This window comes from Chamaea fasciata, unplaced genomic scaffold, assembly GCF_029207755.1.
Source record: "Chamaea fasciata isolate MVZ Bird 193981 ecotype frontalis unplaced genomic scaffold, bChaFas1.0.hap1 SCAF_2, whole genome shotgun sequence".
Lineage (NCBI taxonomy): Eukaryota > Metazoa > Chordata > Aves > Passeriformes > Sylviidae > Chamaea > Chamaea fasciata.
The window spans coordinates 100,016,925-100,039,613 of NW_027094087.1; the positions used below are offsets into that span (position 1 = coordinate 100,016,925).

Below are 22,689 nucleotides of genomic sequence, written 5' to 3' on the forward strand. Positions count from 1 at the left end.
AATTCCCTAAGTAAGTTGATTTACCCACTCACACTCTCATGCCCACATACTTGCAAGCACTAAGACATGTGCACTCCTGACCAGTTTGGCCAGGATCACCTGCATGCCACAGAAAGCAGCAGCAAATAGCTTTCAGGTCCTTACTACATCTCTTGGGGTCCTCTCTGTGGGAGAGGAACAAATGGGTTTGGACAGGTTTTTAAACTCCGCAGGCATCAACTGTTATTATGGGACAATATTTTTGCTGAACAACCTTGTTTATTTTATCCTCCATAAATATTCAATAAGATTGCTGCCTGTTCTGTTTGTTTCTTCATTTCACATATCTTTATGACTGCGGTCTGTCTCAATGCTGAGATAACAGGGAGGGGAATGGCTCTTCCACAGTGCTGTGGCTTTGCTGCTTTGCTCTGTTGTTTCTGCCGGTGCTGTTGTGTATTTCCACCCAGACCAATTCTAGTATTTCTATTACCTAGCTTTATACAATGTAATGGCAAAAAAAGTTTTCCCACCTTTTGCTGTAAAGAAACTTGCAATACATCTGAGCATACTTGGCTGAGGATCCGAGGCTATGGCCCCAGAAAACTTTGAGCTGCTTGCCAGATTTACTTTCAAGTGCATTGCTTCAAGGGACATCATTTGAGTGTAACTAATTATGACTCTGCAGTGAAGTCAGCTGAACATCTTTTTACATGCCTGGATACCTGCCTTTGACCTGAGGCTACTACTCCTGTTTCCTAACCAGTATTCCTCCTAATATCCCGAAGAGGAAGGTGGGTGAATGTCTCATAGCTTATATGAAAATACAAAGCTTATATGAAGAAATAATACTTTTTATTGTCAAAACTGAAAACTCCCCCTCCTCTCAAACCAAGCATTCAAACTCAGTTTTTTCAGCAGGTCACTCAGGGTACATAAACATTTTAATGATGACTAATGTAAGCCTTGCAAATACATATTTCAAGCTGTTTCTTCTTGCTGCATACATTCAGGGATGCAGATGTGCTGTGTCAGGTCAGCTGCAGAATAAAATGGAACCTTTCATACATTTTCCCAAGTTCTCTATTTTTAGTGCACATGAAGAAATTTTGATAAAGACCCATTAAAATCTATACTTCATTATTTTCTCCTAAGATTAGGCACACTTGGGTTTGACACTTTTTCATTTTGTGCAGGTTATTGACTATTTCAAACTGACATTCATTGTCTTTGAAAATAAAGAATATTCAGTTCAAATTACAATAAATTTTTGTCTCAAGACATGGATTTCCAATATAAGAGATTTACCTCTGAAAGATAGCCTGATGGAAAATGTTTTGTCATCTGGAATATGGGATTTGTTATCCTGGCTTGAATCAGTCTAGTGGAGCTCTGTCTCAACAAATGCATTTAGCCAAGTAATGAGGACTGTGGAGCCAAAGGGACTAGTTTTTCTTTTATGATTCTTAGAAAGGTTTGGTTTATTTGATTAGATTTATTTAAGTGGCTGGCAAGAAATTAATAGTCACTAAAATTACACAGCACTTGAAAAATGTTTGTGAAGTAACTAACTTGGTGATCAGCTGCAGAGTTTAGTCTGCATATATTCCCTTTAGTTTTGCAAAATTGTAGCTTAGGTCTTGGAAACATATTCAGTAAAGGAATAGCTGCAACAATATAAATTGTTATTGACCAACTCTTTGTTGTCCTCCTGCCAAAGGTGTACACAATCACATTTTCAATGTCCTCCCTTTTGGAATCAGTAGAGCAAAATGGTCCTTCAGCCACTTTACTGTGAAATCTAATCGCTTGCTAACAGAACTCAAATTACTGTGAGATGCAGCTGATCCTGAGCTGCTAGATTTCATATGATATTTGCTTAGAATCACATAAATGTTACTTGTAAGAGATTTGGAAAATGTAACCAGGTCTGGGCAGTGAGGAGAGTAAGGATTGGCAGCATCTTAAATCCCTACAACTGTTTCTGAAATGAAAAACCACACAAACCTTGGAATTCTAATCTGCCATCACAGTAATTTCTGTACCACAGCTTTTGTCATCCTTTACAAACCCCTTGGAAATGGTGATAAGAGTGTTCAGAAAAGATAAGATACTCACATCCATTCCAGAAATATGGCCATTAGTCACTCAGGAGATGGTTTAGGGAAAAGTTTCTCTTTTCCACCGTATGAAAAAGGAGATACTATTTGATTTTTGTCTTGAAATGCAGCTTTCAAAATACTGAATTAGAAAATCTGCATGAAGAATGAAAGGCTAGAAGTTCACTGAGTCTAAAATTTAACAGGTGTTATGTTTTTGTCCCATAAATTGTCCGTTGTCCTCAATGAGAGGTAAATGAATGTGTAAAGGTCTTCCTAGGATGTAATAAATTGTAATTGCTAGCATGCTAGGGCCATGAAACATCTTCACAGAAATGCAGCTAGAAGCAAAACAGGTACCAGACCAGAGAAGCTTTGGGGTTCAGTGAAAAAATGAGGTGCTCTGTTTCCTGTTCAGCACCGTATATGCACAGCATAAAAGCCACAGAACACTGAGGAGGAAAACTCTGAAAAGACTAGCAGTTCTCTTCCACTGTATTTTTAGCACGGGATCATAGCCAGACAGCATCACTCAGCAGCCTCCCATAGTGTTCCTTGGTTCAGCCAGACAATCTGAAAGCCCAAGGAATGACTTTGCACTTGTGCTTGTACCAAGCAAACTGCAGGAGGCCTTCCATCCTTGCTTAGCACAGTCAGTGGTACTAAGAGCTGTATTTGTCAACAGCTTTGTATTGCTCTCAGTATCATGCCAGTTATCCTTGCTCCTGAGGTTTCTGCTGGCAGCACTGTCCATGTTAATGCTGCTAACAGCACTGCAGCTGAATCACTGTAAGCAAATTCTTCACAGTGCACCAAACTCAAGCTGACTCAAAATAGCAGTGATGCACTGTCATCAAAAAGTACCTGCAAGTAGAAGAGCTCTCATTAAAGCTGGTCAAAAGCTTCCCAGTGGGATCAGCTTTGCTTCTTGTATCTAGCTGGGGTAGACAGTAAATTTACCTTTTTAATACGGTAGTTTTGTCTAGAAGGCTGCAGCTATTTGCAGTATTCACAAATACACACAGGTGAGGGTGGAAATGTGAAAAAATACTTAGTGGGAGATTTTTGGTGATGCTGTAGTCAGAGTCTTCACCTTTATTTAACCAGCCATGGGATCATGGTCAGGTCTCAGATCTCATGGCATCTCTTCCCTAAGCAAAGACAGAGGTATAACCTAAACAGATGTACTGAGGGTAGCTTGAGACTAGCTGAAGGGACTGTAGGGGATAATACATCAATATAGGTCAATAAAGCCCATTTAAAAATTCAGGCAAACATTCAGTGTGCTGGCCATCCTGAGATGCTACAGCATCTTTCTCCAAACCACTTGCCCATAAGTTCACTCTGGAGTATGTCTGCAGTCCATACTGCCTTGTTGCAGTATGGACACACCCTCAGTACTTTTAGTGGTCAAGCTCTCTATATGGGTGGGACTGGAAAACAGAAAGTATTTGTTAACATGGATTTTACATCCTTTGCCCAGGGGACTGTACTGACACAAGATTATTCTCAAATGATGTGTGGAGTAAGAGTGCCTTTTCCTGCATTAGTATATTCAACTTTTCTAGTGAGTAATACACTAACATTAAGTAGTAGTTGTGCACACATGGAATCCCTCTGAAGAACTAGCCTGCAAATTCTCACTCTATTTTACTCCAGTCCTGTTTGCAGGTTCCCTGCTTGGAAGGAGGTAGTTCGCTGTTATTTCTAGAACAGCTCCCCAAAACATGTTAAATACTTTGATATGGCTTCCTCCACATATCTTCCTCTTGAGAGACCCTGACTGAAGGCCTGTGCCTCTTCTGCTGGTAATTCAGGATCTTCTTTTCTGTAAGCCCTGTCCCAGTTTTTCTTTCTATGCAATTTATTTAATGCAATGTTTACTACCTTATTAAGACTTCGCCTGCTCCCTCACACCTACCAACAGTAACACTTACAAGCTGTCTGAGCTTTAGGAGCTTGCATGAAAGCTGAGATGTTACTGGATCTGAGCAGACAGGTATTTTGGAGGAGAGTTGCAGGCTCTAACCTTGCTTCAGATCCCTGTAGCCTTCCCTACCAACAGAGAAAGACTCCATGCTTCCATCCACATCCTGCACTAGCCAGAGCCAAATTGGCACTCCTGCTCTGCAGCAATTAACCAAAGTGGCATCTCTTATGATGCTGCCAGTGAGACAGCACAAGGATGTTAAGTGCCTGCAGTTTATGCTCTGCCTCAGGGGTGTGTGTGTGGGGAAGACTGCCAAGGATCTGGCTGGATCGTAACAAAACCATGCTCCAGCAGGTGCTTACAACCCACAGAAAAGGTGCAGAACCACCCCAGGACGCTGGCACTGCTGAGCTAGCTCTGAGCTAGCTAGCTCAGAACCCCAGGCATCCCTCAGGAACACTAAGGAGGGTGTCCAGCACCACCTCATATTTAAAAATGGATAAAACACCTTGTATGCTGCAGTATGCAATTTTGGCCATATGTGTAAACAGGCATAATCTGTTCTTTTTCACTGGCCACAGGCATTTGTAATCTATATACTTGCTGAATTTTTTTACTTTACATTATTTTCCAGAGTACTGAACTCAAGTGATTTTTATAGTGAAATTATTTAAAGGGTAATAATAAACAAAAGTAAAAAAAAAATTATACTGACATTAAATTCCACCTTATCATCAATCATCATTCTCCGGAGTCTCAAATGGAAACAACATTGCCTTCCTCCCAAAACCCTCTTGCTGCCCTTGACAGAGGCAATTTTATTTAGTGAAGACACCCGTACTTCAGAAGACACTCATACTTCACCTTTACGTGTCAAGTGAATTATTCATGAGCTTCTTTGTCTCCAAAGCATTCCAGCTGCTTCATCTCATTGTAGAATTGTAAAAGAAAATTAAAGTTTTTTGTGAAAGTGCAGCTGTTGCTTTGAAAAGCATCTGTTTACCAACTATTACTGGGAAGCAGTAACATCCTCAGCTTTTGCTGTTAAGCAGCAGAAGTAAAAGACCAACAGAATTGGGTAAACAGATACACTGGAGAGAAACGAGCACAACTGATAACATCAGCACTGTGAGGAAATCAATATTCAGATATTTTTAGGTGCTTCATGTTCTGCAATTAATATCTTGAGCAGTATTGGGAAAAAAAAAAAAGAAAAAAAAAAAAAAGAAAAAAGGAAGCAGCTGAGCTTTTTCCCCCGTCTGTATTCCCTTTTCCCTTAACGTAGGACTGTTCCTTACAGTGAGGAATTTTGTTACAGACCAACCCTGTCATTAGTGCAGCACGTTGATAGCTATCTTTACTCGTGAGGAAACCATTACAGTCGGCACGGCCATACCTAAACACAACAGTCTGCATTTCATCTGATTCGAGAGCTGAGATCCACATGGGCTGATTCAGTTACAGAGTAGAATTCCCTCTAGCAACCAGGGGCCTTATTCTTGCTCATTGGCTACATAGTTACTTAAGTTTGCACAGATGTGTAAAAGTGTTGCAAAAGAAAAGATAATTTTTTTTCCTTGGTGATATTTTAGTACTGTGGAAGTAGAAGCAAGCTGTATTGAGAAATACGAAGTCAGACCAGACTGCATATATCTGTGCCTATGCATATTTGTACAGGGTAAGGCCACATCTACCACATTGCAGATAATCTGGTAAATGCCATCACTATTTAGCAAATACGGCTGAAAATTAAGGAATTTATTTCACCCTTCACTTTTCAGCCTCTGTGCCCATAAAAGGCTAGAAATAACATTGTGTAGGCTTCATGCTTGTGATACTTCCTAATTGTGGGGCACTTTACTTATTAAACTCAATTTTTTTTGGAAGATTATCTAGAACAATCCTAATACTATGACATCTATCATCAGATATAATTTTCAGTTATCAAACCAAATTAATATTTAAAAATGTGATCACAATCTTAAAGGTTCGAACATAAAGATAAGAAAAATATATATTCATAAAAAAATTACTCTCTTCAGTGCAGGAGTACATTTCAATTACTCCTAATTAATTCTGGTTCTGCTGAGATTGGTGTCTGGTTTAATATACCTGCCTTGCCAACTGCATGCTACTCTCTTCCTCCTGAGCATGAAGACTTTTTCCCAGTATGAATTTAACTGATAATACAGGGTTTGGCTAATAGCTGCTGTAGCAGCTATAGTGCTTTGTCTCCTTGTAGCATAGAATGCTGAATTTCACAAATGATCCAGAGAAGCTACAAGCAACTGCTTTTTGAATTTGAGCAATCCACATCTGCCCAGGACAGAACTTCAGGAAAGGAAAGAGGCATCAACAAGTTGATTCTTTTCCATCAGTAACCACTGGACTGTAGAAAGCAAGAAAAAAAACCCCCTGAAAGTTCTACAAACGAAGAAGAAAATATTTCAATTATGTTATGAGATTGCAAATAAAAACTAATGCTGACATCTTCAAGCCTTCAGAAGAGAAGAACCTTTTTGACTAAAGCTTTCTGTCAATGTTGTGGAGGGACAGACAGACCAAAGTTAGTGCTCCTATCAGGGAAAGTCTGGGGGCACCCAAGTATCCAGAAAAGAGAGAAATGTGGGAAGGCCACACTTGAGAAATTTTACTTCTCAAAATTCTTGGATTTTTGTAGGATTGGTTGGTTTGGTTGGATTTTCTTTTTTTTTTTTCTTTTTTCCTGTTAGGAATGCTGATAACTGAATTACTTTCCATTTTCATATCTCTGCTGAGTTTTCTCAGGATAATTCGATTTTTCTGAATCTATATGATTACTAGAGCTGACATTAAAAAAAATCCAGAAAGGAGAATCTGTCCTTCTTGCAGACTGCAGCATCTATAATATTTCTCACACGGTTTTGATTTGTAACTACTCCAAGCAGCAGACTCTCTGAACATCTGTTCACTGAATGTCCCAGAAGGACTGGTTTTCTATTGCGAATTTCAAGCATCTCTGATATTACCCTGCAATACCATCACCTTTTCTCTCCTTGCCGAAATGTTTTTAATGTGGATATCTTAGAAGAAATATACTTGTCTGAAAGCTGATAATTGCCTATATGTTTTCTTAATTCCTACACATTTTTTAAATATTGAAGGATTTTGCAGAACTCATACCCAGTCATCCTGCTTAGCTATTCTTTTTAGCTTTCCCTTTTGTTTGTATTTAATTTTCTTTCCATGGCATTTCTTATTACTGGAAAAGTTGTTTGACTTTTTAGATGATGACTTTTCATTTAGATGCCTGCTCAGGATGCACTGTTCCATGAAAGCCTCAATGACAATTCACTAAAATAGAAAATCATACTGAGATCAGGCCTCATCTGCCATGGTCATTTATTACGAATCTATTACAGTGCTATCTATCTTATAGTAAATATTTAGACCGTTAACCAGTACATGCTTAACTTAGCAGCTGTGTGTAGCCCTGTGTAAATTCAGTATTCTTTCATGGATTCTAAAGGTAAGCAAGTACAAAAAGATCTTGTTCTCAGGGTACAGGATTACCTGAATTTGTTTAAGTACCAAGAGTTAGCACAAGAAACACTCAGTTATGCTACAAAGCACAGTAAAATTTCTCTACCCCTGCAAGCCCCCCATCCCATACTCTGTGTTTGACTGTAGATATTCATACTTTATGAAATTATTAATTTTAATTTATTCCAATATTGCTAGTTAAAAATACAATACTGACAGCATAAATACAACACTGACAGCTACTCTTTTCTAGAAATAAGTAGACTCTTCTGTAACTGTATTAGAATAGATATAACTATATTAGAACATATATTAGAACATACATAAGACTCTTCTGTAACTGTATTAGAACAAACATTAGAACACAGTTTCATAAAACTGTATCTTATTTACTTTGAAAGACAAAAAAAAACCCAAAAAACATCAAAAAACCCCAACAACCCTCCCACTGAAAAAGCAATGAACCAAAAATCCAACCCCCCCAAAAAACCAAAACCAAAAAAACCCAGACCAGATTATCTGAACAATTCTTACTCCTTCAAATTAGCTACACTGCATGTTCATTAAATTATAACTGACATGTTAGGAATATTTCTCCCTTAAAATATGCACAGTTTTAGAGAAGGCAAGTCTTGCCAAATGTTTATTATTTAAACTAAGTGCAAAGTACAACAGTGTTCAGAAATACAACTGTTCAAAAATGCTTGTCTGCTTGCTAGGAAAGAAGGTACATTTTCACTACAAACCCAGGAATTCCAGGAGCAAGGGCTTTGTTTTTGAGCCCTCCTAGTTTGAAAGGCTTCATCTGTGGCTTCAGCAGATCCCTTTGAGGTTTCCACAAGGCTGGAAGGCATGGACACTTTTAAGAGTTTGATATGTAAAAGCAAAACCACAAGACATCCCTGGAAGTTTTCATGTAGAATGGCAATCTTTTGTAAAACCTTTTGTTTCTAGCTGTGCTTTTTCAGGACAGAACTAATGCTGAGTTTCACCGCAGTGTTCCTGTACCTGGATAGAAGGGATTGAAATATTAGTTATGAGCAGAATTGGAATGGTATTGTAGGAAATATTTGTAAACATCTAACTGACCAGGCACGAGAGAGTAGCTACACATCCTGAGGCCCAATTCCAATTGTTTTTCTAATATTAGGGCCAGGAGCAGTTGATGTACCACACCCAGAGTAGTAAACAGGAAAGGCTGCATCTATTGCTTTGTCCTGCAGTGCTGCGTGACAAGGGGAGACACAGGATATATCCAGGAGGATCCATGCAGGCAAGGGGAGACACAGGATACGTCCAGGCAGACCTATGCTTGCTAACCTGAGCTCTTCAATGCTAATGCTCAGACAGGAGACAGGTTACACCAGAGGACAGAGCTTAAACTCTGCCTACGCAGTGATGTCTTACTTTTTTTCTTTTTTTTTTTTTTCTTCTTTTTATTTGGTCCCCTTCACACTCTCAGAACATCTCAGTGCCCAACAATCTCACAAGAGATTGCCTGTATCTCACAAGACTGCAGTTTGATTGGAAAATGTTTTCTTTTACAACCACTAAAGAACATCTGCAGGGTTGCACAGCAAATGTAGCAAAGGTAGGAGCAGTACCACACTTTCCTGAGTCTCATTAAGATACAATCCTCAGTCACAAGACTAATTTATCTTTCTTGCACACACCTTTCTTCACCGTGATGAGATTTAATATCTCATCTCTGTACTGAATAATAATATGTCAGCTGTCAACTGCCTGGAATTCGTACACTGAAAAAGGGGTGAATGTATATAAATGACAAAGCAAATAGTACTCTAACAATATTTAGTATTTGCCAGTCAAATACTGGCAATAAGAACATGTAACTAAAAATATAAGATTTTTATAATAATTGACATGATATTGGCTCAATAACACACAAAGTATATATGCACAGACTAGCCTCTCTTTCAGGCCTGATTCTATTCCTATTTTAAATGTCTTCAGATACCTCAATATCAAACCTATGAAAGACTTTAAACATACTGCAAAGAGTAGAAGCCATTTCTTTTCTCACATTGCTGTAAATTAAGAATACCTTCAGTGAAGTTGGTCCAGAGTGAGGAAGCAAGCTGGCAGTACTCTGCGAGGAGTGGGTCAGCCACCCTATTCCCTCCTGGAGTCTGCAAGCAGGAGACATAGTTTGAAGAGTGATTTGGGGAGACTGTCTTGCTCTATGCTGCAGGAGGCTCCCAGGGAAAAGCTGTTCCTGTGACCATGCCATAAACCATTTGTGCTTCGTCTTCCCTGTGGCCCATGTCAAGCTGTGTAATCCATGTGGGACCTCTTGTGTTCAACTCTGCAGCTCTGCCTTCCACATGGGAGAGAGGCACTGAATGATGACCTCTGTGGTACCTTCCCCTGCTTGTTGCCTGCTGACCATGAACAGGCTTGGTGGTGTTTGTGCTGGCAGTGACATTGAGAGGCCACCTATGGTCTGTGTTATTTTTCCTGTGTATCTCCTGTTTGTGGCCTCAGGGGTTCTGACTGTCTGAGGTTGTCCCTGCTATTGGAGGGCTTTAATAGAAAATAAGACCTTCTCCTGTGCTGCTGAGAAAAAAAGCTTTATCCAAACGAACACCACTCAGGTCTCTCAGGTTTCCTGTCTTTGAAAACAATATCCCAAGTATCTGTTGTGAACTTAGAAGGGTGGGAGAAAGGAAAGGAGGTTCCTACGTGATGGTGTCAGAGTGGTTCTGCAGCTGGGCTGTGGCTGGCACATATCCGAGCTGTTCCACCAACCCGTCCGTGCTCCTGAGCCCTGCTCTGCTGCCCTGCACCAGGCACAGCTGCCCAGCTCTGACAAACCCCACTTGGTGAGAGGTTGTGAAGAGGCAGTGAGGCCAGGGCCTGGTGCCGTGGGTGAGGGAGATGCAGCTCTGGCTGCTGGGGAATATGAACCAGCTGTGGCTTTCTCCATCTTTGCATGTGGGATCTGAGAGCTGGAGGCTGCTATCACAGTGCAGGACTGGCTGCTGTTACAATGCCTTTTTGCATATAGAGCCACGCAGTGACAGTACAGCCCTTCTCAGGCTGATGCTGAATGGAAAGCTTTGTAATGTGCAGGTTACAAGCTTTACAGCACAGTGCATGCTCCTGCTAGAAGTGCCTGCCACCATACTTTCTGCAGCTGCAATGGCATTGTTATAGCTGGTTTTAGTCTGGAAAAATGAGTCATAAATAGAATGTATTGTTGGTTTATCTTCACTGTCTGTACTAACAGCAGAAGCCAGAGTGGATTGCAGCTGATTTGTTTGTGGTTTATATTGAGTTCATGAATTACTGAAGGACAAGGTGGACCACTTGCTATGTTAAAATATAACCAGGAAAATAGCATAAGGGCATATACTATCTGCCCAAAAGGGAACTTATATAGGTAAAAACTACATAGGAAAGTTGAGACTGCAGTAGGAGCACTGAAAGCCCTTTATGGTGGATAGGTTATCTCATAACTGAACACTTACTAGAATTTGTTTCCAAGTCTGAAGGCAAAATTTTGAGCTGCACATTAGCTGCCGGACACACAGATGAGTAAACGTACAGTGATTTTTTACTTGTTATGTCTTCAAATGGAAAATACATATTTTGCTTTGCATTAATGGCTTCATTGCAGTGATTAATGTCTCTGTACCTTTCTGTGAATATTTTTCACTTAGGAGCGTGGTTACCAGTAACAGATAGTTAAAAGAAACAAACAATAGTACATGACCTGCCACAAAAAGCACTAAGAAATTTTCTTTAATTATCATCTGTGCTCTTATAATAGCCCCTTCTGCCTAACATATGTTTCTCTCCTTGTCCGTGAGAACAGAGCTGACTTTAAGAATATCAAAATATTCTGAAAATATAAAAGTTCTACATTTAATCTTGTGTGTTTGTGAGAAGACACTAATAAGTCCCTCTTTTATTTTATTTATTTACTTACTTTTAAATTTTTTTTTCTGTGTGGGACTCCCAGGATCACATAGATTTTCCCCTGGCAGCATTTCTTGGTTCAGGCATTCAAGATGATAGGACCTTTAGGAATGATCACCCTGCAAAGTAAGGTTTGGTGTGTTCTGATTGAAGTCTGGTGTTTGAATACTTGCTGAAGGCTTTGTGAATTTCCTAAGTTAAAGGACAAATTATAGGGGAACAACATGTTCTAGTGCTTAGTTTGTTGAGTGGCCTTTTGCTTCTGCAGAATACAAAAGTAAATGGATATTTCAAAACTAAAACTAAAAGAAAAACAAACATGCATCTAAATTGTTTTTCAATTTTACATGAAGCCATCATTTTAAAAGAAATAAACTGGAGGCACTGTGATGGAAATCAATGGAAATGCGGCTGTACTTTCCTGGGAAGTTACCTGCCTTACACTGTACATTTTTTGTCCTTGCTCTCACAAAGACGTGTGCATGGGCTTTGCCTTCTGCCACTAAAGCTCATGCTACATGCATAAATCTTCATAAAAGGACTTTATAAAAAAAACCTCTAAAGACAATTAGTTGTGATATCGTTTTAAGTTACAAATCTTTCCTGGAACCAAGAAATTGTACATACCAGTAAATCAAAACAATTCAAGTATTTATTGTTTGCTAGAAAAAATAATGTCAGTTATGTAAACTGGATTGAAATTTGACTCATGAAAGTATGGCTTAGATCTGTGTGTGGTCCTCTTTCCCTCCTTCCCTCCTATCCTACCAACTAATTAATATAAGGATATTAGTCAGATATTTTGTGACACAAACTCTAATTCTCAATTATGTACTCAGTTGCTTATAGAAAACAAACAACCTGCCAGGAATTGCATCATCCACGATGTGCAGTTTATGATGCCATCTAATTTTTGAAAACAATGAATTGGTCAGAGTAGAAAACAGTTACTATTTCTTAGATTTTTTCCTGCACTGAAGGTGTTAACAGGCTGGAGAATAGGGAATCAAATTTTACAGTTCATTAAGCATTTCTCCTGTTTTTCTTATAAATGGGATCTCTTCATGTAAGCAACAATGCAAAGAAGAATATGAGTATTTGCATTCTGAATCTAGACACTAAACCGCAAGGTTCTCAAGTATATTCCAAGCATGTCTGACACCATGGTCAGGAAACATGCCCCACGAGTGGCTTGCCATCAAAGTCTTCTTTGATTTTGCAAAGAAAGCAAATAAAAAGAATTGTTATGAGGAACAATGGGTGAGTTTCACTTGAGCTGGTTTGGGAAAAGCTAAATCACAGTTTTCCAGCCAACCATTTGTATGAGTTTCCAAAGCTTTACTTGGCGATATATGGAGTGTTTCCACTGTCAATGGAAAGCAGCTGCCAGCCAGATCTCATGCCTTTTGGGCCAGGACAAGTCTGACATGATCTCAACCCTAATGTCTGTGAAATAACACATGGATTTCAGTGACTAGTATTTGGTTGTACTGCTCAAATAAAAATTCCCAGGATCTCCTAAACACTAAAATATTGGGAGATTTTTTTTTTGCTGGAGGTTATGCATTATGTCTTATTATACATGACAATTTATACCAATTTATATCCTGAACAAAAATATACCTATCATCCATATTACTGTTATTTCCATTAGTACATGTTTGGAAGTAGTAGTTTTTTGATCGTTATTTTCTTTTTTTTTTTTTACTACGACCTCTGTCTCCCTCCCACACATGATCACACAATTATTTGCAGGACTGCTGCTGGCTGACTTGAGAGTAAGTAATTGCATTACTAGTTGGGTGGGGAGGGAAGGAGGACCACACACAGATCTAAGCCATAGTTTGATAAGTCAGATTTCACTTCCATTTACATTACTCAGTATTTTTTCCAGCAAAAAATAAATACTTGAATTGTTCGGATTCTGATACTGATATGCAGTGTTTCTTAGTTGTAGGGAAGCTTTGTAACCTGTAATGATGTCACAACTTCCATGTAAACAGGAAGGTTGAATCTCTCTTCCTATGATATTTGTATGGCTTTTGTTATCATTAAGTGCCTTTCAGTCTGAACTAATGTACCCTCAGAAGAATTTTAAAGCACACAAAGGCCATAAATGTCGTTGCACAAGGCACACTGGACCGTACAGAAAGTGGCTCTGGCACATGGGGTGGATTAAAGCTCCCCATAAGAGTAGGTGCAGCAGAGTAAGTTGGTGTGGTTGGCACTGCTGAGTGCAGAACACCTGCAGGGAGCAGGCAGGCACCTGAGCACCCCCTGTATTCCCCAGAGGCAAACAGGGATGATCAGCTCACACCTGGTACACCTCTAGGCTCACACTTACTTTGCAGGCATCAGAGGCATGGATTTCCCTGCCTCCTCCCTCAGCTTATGGTGGTTCACTTCTTTCACGTCCTAGAGACAACATGTTGGAGATAACAACACTGGGGTAGACTGGTTGAGAACACAGCCACTCTGTCATTTCTGGTGAGAGTGGGCTGTATGGAGAGAGGAATGCAAGTTTTAAAGGTCAAGGAAGAAGAGAAAATTGTCCAAAGGAAGAAAAAAAAAAAGCAGCTGTGTGTGTTGGCAGTAAGAGGTGTGGCTGGTGAGACAGACTGCTGTGTTTTGGACAGTGCGTGTTTCCAAAATCTTCCTGCCAGGGTCCACCTTAGAAAAACTTTGAAGAATTTACTGACACATCAACAAAGATCAAACGGTGTCTGGTGGAGTGTTGGCAAAGGGTGTATATGTTGTGATGAGACATTACAAGTGTTGAGCTGGCCAGTTACAAATGAGCATCTTCAGGCAGCAAAATCCAGTTAGCGCAAATTATTCACAGTGTTTTCATTTTCTTGTCAGGATAACATCTCTCCTGTTCAAGTTCAGCTAGAAGCCAGCTGTTCTTCCATAAGCTAAGTTGAAGATATTTTATTATGAGAGTCATACAGTTAAATATGGCAATAGTTTGGTATGGCCCTACATCCTCTCCACATGGCTGGCACCATTTCCTCACCTTGTACCTGCCTGGAGATATAGAAGACCAGTGACATCTTGGGACTCTCCAGGTGCTGTACCTTGCAGTCGAGGGGTCATTCACTCTCTGCTCTGCAGAGCCTTCTCAAGAGGACTTGCTTAATTTTTTTGAGCTACTACAGATACTTGCCACTTTAAGTTGGGCTACAAGATTCAGTTGCTGAAATAGTCTTGCCCTCCTGCATAACAATATGTTTTAAAATAAGAAAATACCATGACAATCTTCTGTCCCTAGAAGAAAAACACTCCATCCTCAAACACACGTATCAATTATTCACCTGCTAATAGCTGTGTTTAACAACCCATTCAGCGTTCCACACATTGAGAAGGCAGGAGCAGATCTTCATTTTGGATTATAGGAATCAAGAGTTTGCATGTTTTGTGCTAGTGAGAAGGAGGCACAGATATGTGGTGTGAAGATAGTAAAGTAGCTTAAAAAAAGATTTTAAAAAGAGGTAACAATGTTCAGTTAACAAGAACAGAACTGATGAGCTAGTGATTTTTTTTTCTTTACAGACCATAAATGGAACTATTTTCCAGTAAAAATGTTATGCAAAATTATTACACTTGGATTTTTTTCCTGAATTAATAGTAAAGAAACATAAAAAAATTAAACCACATTGACTTCCCAAATGGTTTACTTTCAGGAACACAGGTAACGACGCTGGCCCGACATTGCTAATAGTACAGGGTGGAAACAAACAGCAGGTAGTCTGATTTCTCCTGGGCCAGGCCATGTCTATGCACCAAAGCTACTGTGAGGAGAACTTGTTGACTCCTCTGTGGGTCACAGATATTTACAAGGATCACGTTGTAGTTATCTGTGATTAGCTTATTCTTTGAAATTCCCCAAAGAACTGCTGGGAAGAAATGTTGCAAAAACCAGTATGGGACACAAAAACAACCTTCTGGCTGAGATGTACCCAGCCCTCCCACCTCAGTGGTGAGCTGTCTGATTTTTGAGGTGTTGCTCAACCTGTTAAGAGAACATTTACAGTGTCACTGCTGACAAAGGAGTAATAAAGAGGAATCTCGTCTTCATGAACAAGGGGCTCTTTGTCCTTCACGTTAAAGCAAAGACTACAGAGAACACGGTGAGATGCTTCTCTCTCAAACCGTCATGGCTAATCGATTAGGACTCACTGCAGGGTATCGAATTATGGCATTTCTTTTCTGTGGTGCCCACGTGGCACATTCGGCAGCAGGTGGTACTTTGAAAACACTGCTGGTGAGGGATGCCCCGTCCCTGGCAGTGTTCAAGGCCACGCTGGATGGGGCATAGAGCAACATGGTCTAGCGGGAGGTGTCCCTGCCTTAAAGAACGAGACGTTCTTTAAGTTCCCTTCCAATCCAAGCCATTCCGTGATTCTACGGTCCGGGAAGAAACCCGCGTGCTGCTGAGCGCCGTGAGCGCGGTCCCGCAGCGGGGCAGGAGCGGGAGGCCCGGGAGCGCAGGCGGGCAGCCGGAGGGGCCGCGGCGAGGGCAGAGGCGGGGCCGGCGGCAGCGGCCGGGGCACTGCGGAGCCGGCGCGGCGCTCACCGGGCGGGGACTGCACCTTCGCCGCCGCAGCGCGGCACCGCCCCCGGCCCCCGCCACACCTCCCGTCCCACCTCCCGGCCCCCGCCACACCTCCCGTCCCCCCGGCCGTCCCCCCGCTCCCCGGCGGCGCGGCACCCGCTGCCCCGCCGAGCGGCTGTGCCTGCGCCGCCCCGCCATGGAGCAGGGGCCGGCGGGGGGGTCCGGCCCCGCAGCTGCCGCAGCTGCCGCCGCCGGCGCCGGGGGTCTGCTCCTGCCCCTGAGCGAGACCGAGCAGCAGCGCTACTCCGAGCTCTTCTCGCGGTGCTGCCCGCCCCCCGAGGCGGCCGCCGGGGGCAGCAGCGTGGGCGAGCTGTTCCGGGCCTCCCAGCTGCCCCCGGACACGCTGCACCAGGTGGGTCCGGGGGTGTCCGCTCTGGCTCCCCCCGGAGCTGCGGGCGGTTTGGGGGGTGCGGGCCGGGATCTGCTCCCGCAGCTCTCGGGAGAGGGACTGGAGCTGCCTCCGCCGGGAAGTTGGGGTCTGCGGGCGGGCCGGTGCCACTGCGCTGCCCGCGGGGCCGGGACGAGGCACAGCCCTATCGGCGGCGGGGCAGAGCGGAGCGGGGCCGGTCCCGCCCGCAGCGGCGGTGCTGGGGCTGCTCCGTGCCTTCTTGCCTCCTCCGGACAGGCGCTGGCAGTGCCGGCGCGCAGCGCTCCGCGGTTCTGCCCTCGGTGCGGGTGCGGGTCCGTGAGGGGCCGCCCTGTGCCGGGCTGGGCGCTCCAGAGCGCTGCGCATCCCGCGGGCTCTGGGCGGGCTCTCCCTGTCAGGTCGCTAGTGCCGTCGCCTTTCTCAAAAGGGCCCCGAAAGTCATAAAGACAGTTGTATGAAAGGACATGCCATGTGCTAGATTCCTGGTTTACCACTGAGGGTTTTATCCTGAGTGTTGTTTCAGTGGGAAGAAAAAATTCGCAGGTGAAATGATGTTGCGGTGTTTTATGTCAGGTCTTGAGCGCGGATACAAGGTGCGAAGTGCGAGGGTCTCACCGTCAGAGCAGCAGAGCCCCAGAAGTGGTCCCCAACGGGGGCTGTGAGGCGGAGCCCTCCTTTGCTTTTTGAGGAAAACTTGTCCGGGGTGGGAGAAAGCTTGTGCCAGCCAGCTTCCAGGAACAGGGAGGAACCGGACTTCTCCACCTGCGGATTAGTAATTTAACTAATACACTGTAGTTGCCTAGTACTTCCTGAACAGAGATAGGATATTCCTGATTGTTTATTTATTTCTTAATTTAACTTTTATTTTCAGGAATTTTGTTCTTCAATAGCTTTTACTTATAAAGCAGAAAAAAGTTATGTTGAAATGGAGATCATGTACCTGGGCACTGCCCAAAGGTAGTGAACTCTACTGCTGTCCTGATAGCTGGCAGATCATCTCTTAAAGGGTTATATAAATTCTTATTGCACAGAGGATTCCGAATGAAAATTGTGGTGTTTCAAGGATATTTTTCTTCCTACTTGTGCTCTTAACCAGATCAGTAAAACAAAAGTCTTACTAAGCACTGTGTTACTGCCTTATGTTGAGCCACACTGTGACCTTGGCCTTGCAGGTGAATCGAGTGGTGAAAGTATAGATTTCGCATAGATACAGTGCTAAGAGTGTTCTTTCTCTTTCTTCCTTTTGCAAAGAGGAAGGACAGGACATTTAATAACAAATAAGAAGGCTTATCCAAATAGCCACCTAATTTTTCAAAGAAGTATGGAAGAACCCTCTTATTTTTACTATGTAGCTTCTTACCCTATCATTTAAGTGAAATTTATTATTATGTTAGTATCGTAGTTTCTTTTCAGGGTCGTTTTGGTACTAATGTGTGATTTAAGCCTGGAAATGGTGAGGTGTTGGTTTTGGTTTTGTTTTGGGGAGGTTTGTTTTTCGATTTTTTTTTTTTTTGGTTGGTTTTGACATTCTGGTTTTTTTTTACTATTTTAGATTATTTCCAGGTATATTTATGCTGTGAGGAGAACATTACTGGCAAAGAATCCTGTAATTGGCTTCAGGAGTATTCAGATAATAAGGCCTGTGGGATCTGGGTCTGTTTCTCTTTTTCCTTCCTTCCCTCCCCCTCTTGTTTATAGGGCACTAATTACAGTGGCATTCTGCTCTGCTGCTGGTGTGCTTGTCCTCAGAACCCACTGCTGTCAGGTATTCTTACATTTACTGAGACTTCAGGAAAAGTAATTTTTTTAAAAAAGTCATTTAACTCATTAATGGAATGAGTTAAAAAATAAATTGCAAATGCAAATGGGAATGTTTTGATAGGGAAAATCCCACAACGTTGTTTGAGATATTTTTCTGATGTTTTGTCTTATTATATACCAAAAGTACGATTTAATATTTTCACATTAAAAAATCCTACCATTCTAACAGTTACGGGAGCAATACAGAGATTCCTGGTGTATGTTTTCTGCTAGTACAAGGAACACCCATTTTAGGCCAAGACAGCTCATTTGGGTTAATATGCTTTCTTTGAAATAATTTTTGAGTATGACCGTTTTGGGGGGAATTTTAATGCTTTTTAAAATCCCCATCTGTGACTATCAGTACTTTGAATACAGGCAGCATCCCTACTGACCTACTGAGAAATGGTCATGCTGAGTTTATTCATGTCAGAAATGGGGAGATTTGGTTTGGAAACCAATTCTGGATTTCTACTAAGCAGAGTCTGCTGAGTCCAGAAGGTACTTAACACCATTCTCTGGCCCTTGCAGGGGCTATAGCAAGAGACAGTTATCGATGGTTTTGTAAGCGATGTGCAATTTGCAGCTTTTTAGTCTCAAGGCATTCATTGAGGAGAGGTTTTACAAATCGGGATGCTTCTAGAACTGACATTTAGTGCCGTGGCAGTCTCAAACCTGTGCTGTTGTCTTCCGTTGCACTTGTGTAATAAGTGGGATAAATCCTTGAGAAAGAAGGAGCTTTTCCTTATATTATTTGATTGAGATTTATTACTCATCAGGATGATGCTCACAAGCATCGTAGGAAATCTCCCTCCTCTTCCTTACCTGTAGTGTCAGGGTTTGCTCTCAAGACAAAAATCAATGGATGCGTCTTCAGTGGTGTAGTGCTGTTTGGGATGTCAGTTCCTAGGGGAAAAGCAGTGGTGTGTGCTCTCAGACAAGCAAACAGGCAAAGGTTTGGTTTGGTTTAAGTGTTAGTTGGCTTAATCCAAGAAGTTACATGGATGAAAGAGGCTGGGTAACAGAGAGCAGGTAGGGAATGCGAGAGCATGTGGCTGAAGAGGAAATGCTGGAATAAATGGAAAAAATCCAAGAGCAGCCGGGTCAGTCAGAGCAGATGGCGTGCACCCGAGAGTCCTGGGTCTTGCTAAGAATGAAGTGATTGAACACAGATTCATTACACCCAGGCTCATTAAAGCCAGCAATTCTGCTGGGCAGTAGGGTACAGCAGAGCTTGTACTGATTTCACTTTACTTACAGGCAGGATAGAACAGTGAACTCAGCAAGTTATTTCAGTTCTGGAAAAAAGGTTGCAGTTAGCACTAAAATTAAAAATGTCAGACACTTCATAGGATGGAGAAGGACATGACAGGGACAGAACAGCATGGGTTTTGTGGACTGTACAATCATACCTCCCCAGTGTACTGAAAGTCTCTGGCTAGACATATTGTTTGGTTAAAGACAGAGCCATTAAGATTGTATTTAGATTTGCACAAAGCCTCCAGCAGATCTTTTACCAGAGGCGTTTAAAGTAACTCTGCAAAATGTCTGTAATTATTTGCCTGAAAGGTCTGTGTTGGCGTTGTTTTTTATTTTTATTTTTTTACAGTATTTATGTTGAAGGAGAAGGAGCAGACTAGTCATGCACCATGCAGTGATGCAGACTGTCAGAATTAGAAGAAATTCAACAACATCAACTGTATTTGTGAATATGCATACATGTTGATGAGGTTGAAAATGGTGTTCTCTATGCTTTAGGCTCCTAAGAAAGGGGAAAAGAACTGAATTTGTACAAAGGAAAAATAAATTTTGAAAAAAGTAAATGTTTTGGACTCACAAAATGTTTTGGGCCCACAAAGACATTGGTGATCCTATAGCATGCTTTGTTACATAGTTCAGTATCAGTAACTCTTCTAACAAGGGGAAACAGCAGGCAGAGGTGTGGAAGGAAGGGAGGAAGGCAGGAGGCACCAGTGCTGGCCATCAGTGGATGACTAAAACGGGTTTGTTTGGCCACGTGGGCAAACTCTCTGGGGTTTTGGACCTATTCCTTGGAAGATCTGTTGGATTATGCTCCCCGAGTGCGTTGTGATGTCAATACTCCACACTGACGGCTGTGCCAGGTGCTGACAATGACTGGTTTGCCTTGTCTCATTTTGGGGCTGTTGGTTTGTGACCCTGTTTTGAAGGGCCACCAGCAAGTACATAGAGCCTCTGCTGCTTGAGTCTGGGACCCCAAGTGTGTTTGTTGTGGGTGCCAACTAACAATGGGCTCATGTCTGCAGGCATGTCAGATAAAATCATGCTTTACTGAATCACTGCCCTCTGATCAGCAAAGGAGAGGTACCTTGTGCTAGTTTTGCTGTTTGTTGACATTACTATTGTCTCTGAATATTCTCTCTTAAGAAATTGAGGAGCAGAATTGGACTCAAGATTTACACTGAAGTGCTTATTTATTTTCATTAGTTTCTGACTTATTTGATTAATTCTCACTTGGTTGTCTGACAGTATCTTTAATTCGCACTTTTATAAACCTTAATCTTATTTGTGGACTTGGCGCTATCAGCACAGAGATCCAATTTTCTTAAGAAAATGCGTTCTTTCCTCTGCAAACGAACACACTGTGTTATTTTGAGCTTCAAGGATGACAAGTACTAATTGTGTGATGCTGGAGCTGTACAGGCACTGCATTTTTTAGCTGGGACTCTCCTTCCAGCACTGTGTGAATAGGGAGCACAGACAAGCGGTCGTGCTTTTCTTCCACAGACTTCGTGAGTCTTTGTGTGTTTATTGTGCTTTGTCTCTATAGTTACAACTCTCCACTTTAACTTTATTGTGTTCAAAAAGCAGAAGTGTGAATAGACTAAAAAAAATTTATTAACTTGATATTTCTTTGGAAAAATGCCAGTAAGGATTGTCTTTCTGAAATTTATTTTTCTTAATTCTGTAAGTATAAATTATTGCCTGCATGATAGCTGGGGTGGAGGAACTAACTGCTTCGAACAGGCAGAAAAGAAAAAGAGCTGTGGCAGCTACAGTGCAAGCTGTTTGAGTGAGGGAAGTCTGGACTCGATGTTACTTTACAAAAATAAAGTTCACTCTGTTGCAGCTGTTGACAGAACGTGGCATTATGCTTGTGCTGGCCATGTGATTTTGCTGAATGGACAGTTGGTCCATCAAAAAGTGGTGTTAGAGAGAAGTTGCATCCTACTGATGTCTGAGTCAGGAAGGAACAAAAGCATGGTACATCATCATGTAAGCAGTGCAGCAAGAGGAGGAAAGGGAAACTGACATTTCAGTATCAGTACTTCTGACCACAATCTCCTAAGCTGTCCTTGCCTTTCTAGAGTCACAAGCAAATTTGTGTTTATGTAAGTAGGAAAATGAAAAACCCAGATGTAAAAGCCACAGTAGTATCGTTCCTAAGAAAATTTCTAAACTGTAACAAAGTAAAGGGTAAAATTTCACCTGGAGCTATCTTGCTGCTAAGTTCCATTAAAAAACTAAAATGGAGGTCTTAATACATCTTTAAGCTATATTTTTTATGATGTAAACTATCACTTCATAGTCACTGCTTAGAAGATTAGTAGTTTTGAGTTCCTCATTGTTGACATACACAGTGGATGATTTGTAGAAGCCATTCATTCCAGGTGTGTTTCAAATGACACTGTAAAACGGACTCTTAGACCTGCTTGTCACAGACATCCAGTGGGATGGTCAGAATTAGTCTGGTCAGGGCCTGCAGCCTTCAGTAATTAATCCTCGTAACAGCCAAGTGTCAATTTATTATTTGATTTCCAAATAAAATAATGCTTTGCTGTGCCAGTGGTTTGAAATAATACAAAAAAAGGATGGGGGAAAAAGATCCATTGGGATGAAAAAGAGTTAACTTCCTTCATGATAGGTTGCTGCAGTATGAAGCAGGGACAATGAAGAGTGGTTTTCATTTTTATGTTTTCAGTAAGTGGTTTTGTCATGATACTTACACAAGTGCAGTGTGGTTCACCAAACAGTTGAGTATAACCTCTTCTAGTCTTGTGTATATATCTACAACAATCTGCTATCAGTATTGTCATGTTTATACACAGATTGATGATGTTGCCACAGTCTGTTTTGCAAAGGAGATGTTGAACACAATTCACTTCAGTGGCTGAATCTGGCTCTAGCACCCCCTGTGAAAGAGGGATGGTGTAAAGTCTTGAAAATATTAATTTAGCTGAGCTGAAAAACTTAGCCAAGATAGATGCATGAAAGACTGAACAAGCATTTCTTGGGCGAGGACTCAGGATAAATGACCTATTTAAATTTAAAATACTATGATTTGAGAAATACATCTGATATAATATTTGTAAAGCAAGATTCTTTGATGTATTGACATCTAAACATACCAACAGTATGGTAAAATAAAACATTAATGAGCCATATGTGCTCGTTT

At 41.5% G+C, this 22,689-nt stretch overlaps 2 protein-coding genes across 2 annotated transcripts in view; one reads left to right on the plus strand and one right to left on the minus strand.

The window, feature by feature from the left end:
• RBBP7 (RB binding protein 7, chromatin remodeling factor) overlaps positions 1-15,798 on the minus strand; it is a 36,085-nt gene extending 20,287 nt beyond the window's left edge. The window contains 2 exon segments of the mRNA XM_066177306.1: positions 13,817-13,887; positions 15,625-15,798. Of these exon segments, the coding sequence (XP_066033403.1) occupies positions 13,817-13,887; positions 15,625-15,798 (245 nt within the window).
• A 371-nt stretch (positions 15,799-16,169) lies between these two features.
• REPS2 (RALBP1 associated Eps domain containing 2) overlaps positions 16,170-22,689 on the plus strand; it is a 97,123-nt gene continuing 90,603 nt past the window's right edge. Inside the window, exon 1 of the mRNA XM_066176887.1 lies at positions 16,170-16,439. Coding sequence (XP_066032984.1) covers positions 16,224-16,439 — 216 coding nt within the window. The 5' untranslated portion in view covers positions 16,170-16,223. The remainder of the gene's footprint in view (positions 16,440-22,689) is intronic.